General features: G+C 37.7%; 1 protein-coding gene across 2 annotated transcripts in view; it reads right to left on the minus strand.

The window, feature by feature from the left end:
* LOC124607004 overlaps positions 1-12,211 on the minus strand; it is a 70,681-nt gene that overhangs the window by 40,539 nt on the left and 17,931 nt on the right. The window contains exon 2 of one of the 2 annotated variants that reach the window (XM_047139153.1): positions 3,119-3,274. In XM_047139153.1, coding sequence (XP_046995109.1) covers positions 3,119-3,274 — 156 coding nt within the window. The remainder of the gene's footprint in view (positions 1-3,118; positions 3,275-12,211) is intronic. The other variant, XM_047139152.1, reaches the window with a different exon arrangement.

Here is a 12,211-nt window from a genome sequence, read left to right on the forward strand (position 1 = left end):
GTGTTCTGTCACCCACACAACCTCCATAACATCCTAGGCCATCCTGTGCCACTCCCAGTCCTAACACCTTGCCACAGGATCATATTCCTGTGGAAGATCCAGGTGCAAAGCCTCACTAACAGTGCTTTTTCTGGTCAAGTCAACATGCCATTATTGCTGGTGTGTCCAACTTACTCTCTTGCTACGGCTGAATTTACACAAAATTCTCATGTGGTGTCACTGACATTTTGCTGCCCAGTCCTTCTGTTGGCCAGTTTTTGCAAAACTCCATGTCATTTCAAGCATGTGTTTCAAGTTTTCCTCTCTACTTACATTATTCTACAAATTAGTGCATTTTCAAATTTTAATGGACTTGTAGGTCACCCTGTATATTTTTCATGTAGATAAACTGGGGCTAGTCCCCACTAGCTCATGTGTCACTCACCTTTAGAAAACCAGTTCACCAAAATGTTGGTCACATGGTGAAATGTTAGAAAAGTAGTGCATATGCTGTAATTGAAACATCCAGAATTACCCTCAAACAGCATTATCCATTTCCTTGGCAACTCCCTGCCCTCTTCTCTTGTACATTTTGGAAATGGGGAGTAAACTGCTCAAGTTGAAAAACATTTAAATATTCACATTACAGCTAATATGTTTCTTTTATAAATACAAGGTGATTATAATTAAAGTTAAACTTTCAAAATGCTATAGATAACACCATTGGTCAGAATCATCTCAAATTGCAATGGAATATTATTGGAGGTGGGGGGAAAATGTATGGCAGAAGAAAAAATAATAGTGTAAAAATTGATCAATAGATGGCACTGCATATGTCAGAATACATAAATGAAAATGCCTGTCATGTGCACGAACTGCTGAAGTTGGTATGAATACACCAGGTACACAACTTTTCCTCCTTTTGCACCTATGACATTTGCCATGACTGTCTCAATGTAGGATCATACTTTGCTTGTAAAGCTGTATTAAAAGAATGATGACTGTGCACATGTCGCTCTGCAGGAGTTCTGGACACTGAGGGGTTTGAAAAAAGGTGTTAGTCAAATGACTGCTGTAGGTCTGGAGAAAATGATTCATAAATTATAAAAGACAGGTTCTTTTGGTGTGCAACCTGGTAGAGGGAGGAAATGAATTGATTTGAAATCAGTGGAAGCAGTGGTCACAGCAATGCAGGAGGAGACGAGTGGTGGTGTGCAAATGTGTAGTGCCTGAACATTGGACATACCCATGAGCATGGTGCATAAAATCCTAAGAAACTTCCTTATTTGGTATCCATTCAAAATTACCCATGTGCATGAGTTGCTTCCTGTTGATCTGCCAGCAAGAGAGACCTTTGCTTTAGAATTTCTTGCCAGCATGGAAGTGGACAATGCCTGTGGAAGATTTTGTGGACAGGCAAAGTCCACTTCCATCCGACAGACAGGATATGTCAATTCACAGAATTGTCGAATATGGGCAACAGAAAATCCACACACAAATCAACCACTATCACATCATCCCAAAAAGGTCACTGTGTGGTGTGAGTTTACAGCATCATTTATCATAGAGCCATATTTTTTTCAAAGAGACAGATGCTTCTGGTCCTGTTACCTGTACCATCACCGGTAAGTGCTATGAGTCTCTTCTGCACAACCATGTCATTCCAGCTCTTCGAAAGCCTGGATCTGTGGATGGGATCATTTTTATGCAAGATGGCGCACCTCCGCTCATTGCAAATCCAGTTAAGCAGGAGCTGAAGCGCCATTTCAGAAAGCTAGAATTATCAGCTGCCATTTCCCTACAGCCTGGTCATCCCAATCACCTGATCTTAATCTGTGTGACTTCTGGCTGTGGTGCTATCTGAAAGATGTTGTGTTCAGTGTTCCGTTTGCTAACTTAGCTGCACTGAAGGCACACATTCCACAACACATTCTGAACATGACCACATAAACATTTCGATCAGTTGTGGAACATGCTGTTTCCTGGTTTCAACTTGTTGCAGAAAATGGTGGACAGCATATTGAACAGGTTTTGTGCCAGTCACATGGGTATTAATAATCCAATTTGATTTTGATTGATGCTTTTTATGTGGTTTTTGGCCTCAGGACAATTAAAAACCAATGTGAGTGTGCCTTTTTATGCAGTTTTTGGCCTCAGGACAATTAAAACATGATTTTTTGCATCCTATGTGATATGACCTTGCCATGGTGGAGTGGCTTACGTAACTAACAGTATCACACCAGTACACTCATGCACTCAGTGTAGTATAGTTTATTTAACATTAAATGTACACCTTAGTCATTGTTGTATGTTTCATTTGTCATTTGTAGTTGACCACTATTAAATTATGATGCTTACAGCACCATCTATTGATGTATTTGGTAACTGTTTATTTTTCTTCTGCTATACGTTTTCCCTCTTCTCCAATCATATTCCATTGCAATTTGACATCATTCAGACAAGTGGTGTTATTTCTACAGTGGTTTGAAAGTTAAACTTTAACTATAATCACCCTGTGTATCATACCTAATAGGTTTTTATTTAGGAGACTATTGTTGAAAAAATAGCCATTATTCTTCAAATACAAAAAAAGGTCTAACTTTGGTTAGCTCATATTTATGATGATCTAAAGAGAGACGCACATCATTTTTGTAGAGAACTTGAATGGACATGAGATGAAATTGTGTCTCTGTATGTATCAGCAAGTCCTAAATGAGTAGGTGACCAAGCACATTTTTTTACAGCTTCGCAGCTGTCTAAGTATATACAGAAATTAAAGTTGTTGTAAGAAATTTTCATTAAGGCTTTTCAGTGACTCATTATTTCTATGAAAATGGACAGTGTAGGTTCTAAATCATTTATGGCATTAACAGTTCACTTCTTGCCATTCTACATACGAAACACTTCTACTGACACACAAGAAAAAAACTGAATCAAAGAAGAAAAGTATATGGCCTTTTCCCTTAATTATTATTTTCCATATTGGTATTGGCCCTTGTATAAATAAGAGCAGTTGGGCATGCTCTGTTATACATATGAGAGAAGTAATGCAGGTTTCTATGTACTGGACAAGAGCCAACAATGAAAACAGACAGGAGCTCTTGTTAGATGAAGTAACATGAATACAGACTTCACTCACCGGGAAAGCAGAACCTTTGGGTTGTCAAACAGGAATTCAATTGCAGCGGCAACAGATTCTCCATGATGCCTTCTTAGTGCTGCCTCCAATAGTATAGGTAGGTGTTTCTGATGGATGCCGTCCTGAGTGCCAGCCGCAGTCATCTGCAGCAGGTGTCTGCAATGAAACTTTGGTCAGTGTCAGAACAGAAGCCAACCTTTACTCTACAGCCTTTATATTTTCAGTTTACCATCATATTGAGAGAAGAGGAATATGTATACAGATCAGAATTCCTGCACTAGCTTGAGTGGACAGTCTTTGCTTGAGTTTCTTTCTTCCTTCCCAGTGCCCTTTATCAAGCCAAAACCAGGTTGGGACAGGTATGGCAATACTTCAATTTCATGGAAAACCAGCTATATCCATCTACAGGCTATGCACTCCCAAAGGAGACTGCCAGCTGCTCCCTATGGAGGAATATGTGTACTCATTCTGTCTGCATCTAGTGCAGTCACATGGTCAAACATGACATCAGTTTTCAAAGCATTTGCCAATCATGTACTTGAGATGTGATGTGGGAACCAGCCCAGTATTTACCAAGGTTGATGTGGAAACAACCTAAAAACCACATACAGGCTGGGTCCTATCATTAACCCATGAGGTGGATTCGATCTGGAACCAGTGTGCCTCTCTCTTTTCTGGAAGCAGCTGCTTCATTGTGTTTAGCTATACTTATGGGTCTTTTGAATTTATTGGAATGAATTATGTTAAAATCTGCTGGCCAGTTACAAGACTATTAATGTATATGTCACACTGAATGAGTCTATAAAAATTGCCATACATATAAGTGCTGATCTATTGTTTCAGACTTTTCAGCCCTGTTCACATTATCAAATAGCAGTAGTAATTAAATGCTAAACAAGTGACTCTTGATTTTATAATTCAAAGATCATGCATCTCCACCTCAGCTGGTACATTGATATCAGTTCTGTATAAGTGTGCCACCAACTGCTAAATGATCTTTCAAGTTATGCATAGCCTACCTTCCTTACTTCATTATCTATGTTTACCAGTGTTCTAAAGTAATCTAGATTTGGTACCAGACAAAAATCCCTCCTCCCCCAAGAAATTGCTTTGAAGTGTTGTGAATAATTATTTATACACTGAATATTTACCAAAATTTATAATGATATCCAATTTATTCATAAACTTGTTAACTTGGTCAATAAATTTCAGCTTTAAAATGCTTATTGCCACATAGTTGTTGTTGTTGTTGTGGTCTTCAGTCCTGAGACTGGTTTGATGCAGCTCTCCATGCTACTCTATCCTGTGCAAGCTTCTTCATCTCCCAGTACCTACTGCAACCTACATCCTTCTGAATCTGTTTAGTGTATTCATCTCTTGGTCTCCCCCTACGATTTTTACCCTCCACGCTGCCCTCCAATACTAAATTGGTGATCCCTTGATGCCTCAGAACATGTCCTACCAACCGATCCCTTCTTCTGGTCAAGTTGTGCCACAAACTGCTCTTCTCCCCAATCCTATTCAGTACCTCCTCATTAGTTATGTGATCTACCCATCTAATCTTCAGCATTCTTCTGTAGCACCACATTTCGAAAGCTTCTATTCTCTTCTTGTCCAAACTATTTACCGTCCATGTTTCACTTCCATACATGGCTACACTCCATACAAATACTTTCAGAAATGACTTCCTGACACTTAAATCTATACTCGATGTTAACAAATATCTCTCCTTCAGAAATGCTTTCCTTGCCATTGCCAGTCTACATTTTATATCCTCTCTACTTTGACCATCTTTAGTTATTTTGCTCCCCAAATAGCAAAACTCCTTTACTACTTTAAGTGTCTCATTTCCTAATCTAATACCCTCAACATCACCCGACTTAATTCGACTACATTCCATTATCCTTGTTTTGCTTTTGTTGATGTTCATCTTATATCCTTCCTTCAAGATACCATCCATTCCGTTCAACTGCTCTTCCAAGTCCTTTGCTGTCTCTGACAGAATTACAATGTCATCGGCGAACCTCAAAGTTTTTATTTCTTCTCCATGGATTTTAATACCTACTCCAAATTTTTCTTTTGTTTCCTTTACTGCTTGCTCAATATACAGATTGAATAACATCGGGGGAGAGGCTACAACCCTGTCTTACTCCCTTCCCAACCACTGCTTCCCATTCATGTCCCTCGACTCTTATAACTGCCATCTGGTTTCTGTACAAATTGTAAATAGTCTTTCGCTCCCTGTATTTTACCCCAGCCACCTTTAGAATTTGAAAGAGAGTATTCCAGTCAACATTGTCAAAAGCTTTCTCTAAGTCAACAAATGCTAGAAACATAGGTTTCCCTTTCCTTAGTCTTTCTTCTAAGATAAGTCGTAAGGTCAGTATTGCCTCACGTGTTCCAGTATTTCTACGGAATCCGAACTGATCTTCCCCGAGGTCGGCTTCTACTAGATTTTCCATTCGTCTGTAAAGAATTCGTGTTAGTATTTTGCAGCTGTGGCTTATTAAACTGATTGTTCGGTAGTGGAAGCATAAATTGGCAGAACTATTTCTGACGAGATTATCTCTCATGCATGGCACAGAAACTAGGATTTTTGCAGTATTTATTTATTTATCCATCTTCAAATGTTTGTGTGAATCTGATGTTGTCACAAGTAATATAAAAAGAAAGCTTGTTGGATTGAAAGTTAGCCAAATAGCATGTTTATGTTTGTCAGTGCTAATCCAGTCATTTTGGTAGGAAAGAAATATCCATTATGAGTTGATGTGTGAATTGGTCTCCTGGTGAAATATCATAGCAGTTAGTTAGTTAGTTATTTGCATTTTGCACAGGTCATAATTGTGATCTCTTGCTATGTTGTGGAATGAGTCAGTTTTAGAAACATAGTACACTTTCTCAGCATTAAATATGACAAAACTTTGATCACTCACATGAATTCTTCTTATGTTATGGATTTTTTTTTTTACATGAAAACAGTGACTTATTCTTAACTGTGTTCAGATTCTTTCTCTCTCTCTCTCTCTCTCTCTCTCTCTCTCTTTTAAACACATACACACAGTACTACTACACATTAAGAAATTCTTCTTTAGAATAGAAGAAGTTGTCAAGCAGATTGATTTCTGTTTGTGGTTGGGTTTAATAATATCATTTATTAAATATTAAATTCCTTACATCAATGGGTAGGTGTTCAAATATTTTTATAGCTGAGTACACCAATTACTTTCCCTGCAACACTAAGACTGAGTGATGGATAGTGTAAATCATTTTTCCTTCTAGTATTATATTTGCAAATGAATCTTACTGTTGTTTTCAAACTGTGATTGTTTGTTGAAAACATACTTCATAAGGGGGTAAATATCCTGTGAGGCTGTTGTCAGTTACCCAATTGACCAAAGAGCTGTCTGTCTACAAGAGGTTGTAGAAGTGACATTGCATATTTTCCTTACTACACACCTATGTTCAGTACATAGCCATTACACCAGTGGAGAGTTGCCACAGAATATGGTGCCAAATACGTTACTGAGTGAAAATAGGAAACTTAGTCCACTTTTTGATATTGTTAGCTCCAAACTCTGATGATATCCATAATGCACAAGTTGCAGAATTTAGACATTTAAGACCTTGCAATATATGACTTCCAGTTAAGGTTCTTATCAATATTGACACTTAACAATTAAAAATAGTCAATTTTATTTATTGATTCTCTCACATGCATTATTTCTAATGGTGTGGTCAGGCCTTGTGCAGCGTTGAATTTTATGTGCTGGTATTGTGTATTATTTAATTTCAGTGACTGCCCATTTGCAGAGAACCAGTCATTGATTTTCAATAAAATATATTTTACATTTTCAAGTGTTGAAGCTACACCATTAAGCCTGATTATAATGTTTGCAAAGATAAATGTTTCAGCTTTTTGGGCATATGATAGAAGATCATTAACTTAAAATAAGAACTAGAGTGGGCCACTATTGATCCCCATGATACACAAGTAGTGATTATTCTCTACTCTGAAGATGCTGTTTCATTGTGTACATTCCTGGAGTTTCTTAATACTACGCTCTGCACCCATAAAGACAGACATTATGTAAACCAGTTACCAGCAAGATCTTTGATGCTGTGATCTTCGAGTTTCTCCAGGAGAACAGTGGGTGTTGCACAATAAAATACTTTTAACAAGTCACAGAAAATACCAATTGAAAAGCCACAAGGAAGTCCTTGAATGCCATACAAATATGCAAAACAAGATACTGCTTTGAAAGTGCTGTAGAGAATGGTAGAGGAAAGCTATATTAGCAGCAAAAAGGCAATAAATGACTGAGACTTCAGAAAGGGGAGCAAGACAACAAAATCAATTTGGAAAGTTATTAATAATGTTATAAACAAACATGATATAGCAAGTGATAAATTCACCATAAAACACAGAAATGAACTTGTTGATGACCTGCTTCTAATGGCCAATATATATAATGGTCATTATTTTAATGTAGCTCAAAGGCTGATCATAATCAAATATGATCTAAGCACAAAGGTAGAAATTCTAATAAGTGAAATAACAATGCATCTACATCCACTAACATTGAAAGGAGTACAAATAGCTATCAGTAAATTAAAGAATAAAATGACCAGCAAATCTGATGATATAGTGACTCCCACATATACATTACATGGTACATGGTGTAGGCTGGGTGAGAGTTCCATGGTTCCATGCTACATTGTGTTTATTCTTTCTTTTGGTTATATTGTTATTCCTTGTTTTGTATTGTTGACACTTAATGTCATGCAGACTGCTTACTTCTGTATAATTAATTTATATGTGGAAATAAATGTTTTCACGAGTTAACTGCATATAATTAGTACTGCCGGACATGATCATGCATTGCAGTAGTTCCGTGCCAGCTTTCACATTCCACACCAAATCAAAATTACGACTGTTATTCCTGCACCTGCCACATCAGTTTTCCATTCAGCACAAAGATGAATTCCTCACCAGTACCTATCAAGCCAGCCTCAAGTAATGGAGTTATCAGCAGGGTTGTGATCAAACTACTGCCTCCTTGGCACTGTAACCTCTTGCTTTGGCTTGCACAATTAGAGAGCCAATTCATCTTAGCACAGATTATGGAAGATGAAATGAAATATAGTTAAGTGGTAGCTGTATTAATGGTAGACTTTGCCACAGAAGTTCAAGACTTCTGGCTATGCCTCCAGAAACTGAATGATATGCTGCCATAAAGAATGCATTAATTATGCAGCTGTCCCAGTCTGAAGGCAGAAAAGCTTTTACAAACAAAGAAATCAGACAACAGAACTCTGTCGCAACTGTTTCATTGGCTGCATACTTCTGCAAGTAATACTGTCAGTGATAATATATTATGCAATATATGGATTTTCTGACTACCAGCGGATGCACAGAAGATTTTAATCGTATGTCCCGGATATTTGAATGCATCAGCACAAACAACTGATCAAATTGTGGAAAGGTATCAGGTGACAGGTGTTGTGATGTTGGCTACTGCACGTGAAAACACAATGTTAGTGACTTGGTTGTTACTAGAGTATTGGCTAGCTGAGCTTATAGTACATGTGGCAGCACTATAAAAAGCACACAAAAGGCAATGCACACATCGATGATCAAGTAGTTGAAGTCATTTGTCAGTGACACACAACATACGTACATCTTACTACAGAAAATTTGTTGAAGATGCATGGAAGTGTATGCCACTATGTAAAGTGAATTGTGATGCTGATACAGGAGCAGTTATAATGATGTCTACCAGCAACACACAAAGTTTGTTAATTACGGATCGCTACACATAAGTGCAGTAACTGACAGATACCGGAGAAGAAATATTAGTGTATCCTGCAACCAGATTATGACATCACAGCCACATGGGTTCTTGCATGTATGCTGTAAATGATACAAAGATTACAACATATGGACATGTCACTTTACTACCCAACCTCAGACTGCATTGTATCTTCGAGTGGCAGTTTAGTATGGCTGATGTATCACACCCAATACTTGGAGCAAACTTCCTGGCATTCTACAGTCTGTACTGGACCTATGTTGGCAGTGATTAAGCAACACAACAACAAATACAACTGCACAAGGTAAGGTGAACTGTACTGTTACTACAAGTCAGAGTGGTTGCTGAAGACATGAAATATACACGACTACTAAAAAATTTCCCAGAGATCACAAGGCAGTCAGTAACATCAGCACATATCAAATACTTGGTGGTTCATTGTATCCTCACTACCACAGGCCCACCAACTTATGCATGCTCTTGATGTTTAGCACAGGATAAATTACAATGTGGTACCAAAAAAGAAGAACAGTTGTCATCCCTCCAATGATTGCTGGCAACTAATGCAAGAACCATTCTGGACAGATATCCCATGCTGTGTACAGAAGATTTCTTTGCTGGTGTACAAGGTAAAACGATATTTTCAATAATTAATTTGATCAAAGTATGCTATCAGATTCTGGTTACTCCTGAAGACATTCCCAAGACAGCTGTCAACATGCTGTTTAGTTCATTTGAGTTCACATGAATGGCATTAGGGCTCTATAATGTATCACAGACTTTTTAGTGATTCATGGATGAGATAACACGTGACCTAGAATTTTATTATGCTATATAAACAATAGGCTCATTTTGTCTGCATTTGATGAAGTTGTTTGAACACTTGCACTCATGAGGACTAATAGTGAACCCATCAAAAAGTATTTTTGGCATCAAAGAAGTCCAGTTTCTTGACTATGCAGTGAATGCACATGGCATCTGGCTACTGAAAGACAAGGTGGAAACCATACATTTGTAATCATGACTAGTTACAATCTGGCAGTTGTGACATTATCTTGGTGTAATAAATTTCTGCCATCAGCTTGTGTCATGTCATGCATTAATAGTAGCACCTTTGAAAGTACTCTGGAAGGGTGCATTTAGGACAAATGATAGACTTCAATGGATGTGTGAGGCATACTCCACTTTCAATGCAATCAAAACAGCAATAGTGGATGCAGTTGTACTAGTGTACCCTGTAGCAAACATGCCATTAGCATTAGTGGTCGATGCTTCTGCTAACACATTTGGAGCAGGCAATAAACCAGAGTTGGCAACCACTTTCTTTTTTTAACCAAATGCTGTCAGCTGCACAACAGAGTGGGTGATATGTGATTGTGAGCTGTACACAACTTATGCTGTAGTAAAAAAATTCAAGCATTCTTTGGAAGGCCACAATTCCAGTAACTTTGTAGACCACATGTCATTAATTTATGCCTTCAGAGTGAAGCCAAGTAAGGCATCACCAAGACAACTAAGTCATATTAATTACATTGGCAGTTTGCAACCAACATCATATATGTGCAAGGCAAAGTTAACATATGCACCCAACGCACTCTCTCAGATTGAGGTGATGGACATAATTGAGCATTCATCACCACACATTAAGGCCATAGCTGCAGCTACTGATTTTAGTGCCATGGCATGGACACAAGATGACGATGGGGAGCTGCATATATTGCTTGTGCAACAATCAGATTTCCAACTACAAAAAGTGGCAATACTACTAGTATTGCGAACAGCCCTCAAGTGTGACTTCCAAGCCGCAGTGCAGAGTTGGTGTATGGCCAGTCATTACATCTGCCTGGAGAGTTCACCCATGATATGGAAGATGAAACCGTCACATCATCAGACTTTGCTACCAAGTTTCAATCCCACATACATCAGTTTTGTCCAGTACATCCACGGGTACACAACAGATACTGCACTTTTGACTTTGCAGATTTAGCCAACAGTTCACATGTGGTATTATGAAATGATGTGGTACACAAGCCACTGCAACCCCCATATGAAGAGCCATATGCAGTAATTAGTTGAAGTGATAACAATTTCAAAATCAGCATCTATACCATACCTACCATGGATGTACCTGACTGTATCAAACTGGCATTTCAAGATTCACAGCGAACAGAGAAAGATCTTCTGTTGAGAAACATGAAGGAGGGAGAGGCAACAACTAAGGATTCCCTCACATGACAAACTACAGAGGAACCGTGATGAACATTGGATGCTGCCACACAGGAAACATCAGCAGGTGCTACCACCCCACAGCTAGAAGAACACACTGATCCCAAGGAGAAGTTCCCAGGTTACAAGTAAGGTATGATGATGTGATGTCAAATTTAATGAGATGTATTGCTGGTACTGGGAGGGGAAATTGTGTAGTGACTCCCACCACATACATTCTGCGGTACATTGATGTAGACTGTACAAGAGTTCCATGGCTCCATGCTGCATTGTGTTTATTCTTTGTTTCTAATTATATAGTTATTCCTTGTTTTGTCTTGTTGATTGATTGATTGATTTCTTTATTAATCCATGTAACAATTTACATTGTGTGGATTTCGTCAGCAAAATCATATACAATACAATATACCTACAATTATACACATAAAATTAGTATTTACACACATTTTTGAGGTATCTTAAATTAGTTTTATATCCTTGTGTAATTTGTAATTTTCTTATAGTACTGTACAATTTTTGATTACATATCATAATTATTTCCTCATGTATTACAATGCAGGCTACTTTAATTACACTACATGTTTTAATTCAGATAGTCCGTTACTGCGTAATAACTTTTATTTAATAAAAAAAATTTTAGTTTTGTTTTGAACTGTCCGATTGTGTCAATATCTCTTATTTTTTGGGGTAATTTATTATATAATTTAACAGCATTGTACAACAAGCTCTGCTGAGTTTTAACTTTATTTTTCCTCTCTAGATGCAGATTGAATTGGTTTCTAGTTTCATAGCTGTGTACTAATGAATTTTTCATATAGCAGTCAATATTTTTTTTTACATACATAACACTTTGAAAAATGTATTCACAGGGGACAGTTAGGATTTCCAGCTTTTGGAAATGTTCAAGGCAGTGAGCCCTACTGCCACTCTTGGTTATTATACGAATTGCTCTTTTTTGTAATTTGAAAACTATTTGAATATTTTTACTGTTGACTCCCCAAAATATTATTCCATAGGTAATAACAGAGTGGATATAAGAAAAATATACAGATCTGAC

The sequence above is a fragment of the Schistocerca americana genome, chromosome 3 (genome assembly GCF_021461395.2).
Source record: "Schistocerca americana isolate TAMUIC-IGC-003095 chromosome 3, iqSchAmer2.1, whole genome shotgun sequence".
NCBI classification, from domain to species: Eukaryota; Metazoa; Arthropoda; class Insecta; order Orthoptera; family Acrididae; genus Schistocerca; species Schistocerca americana.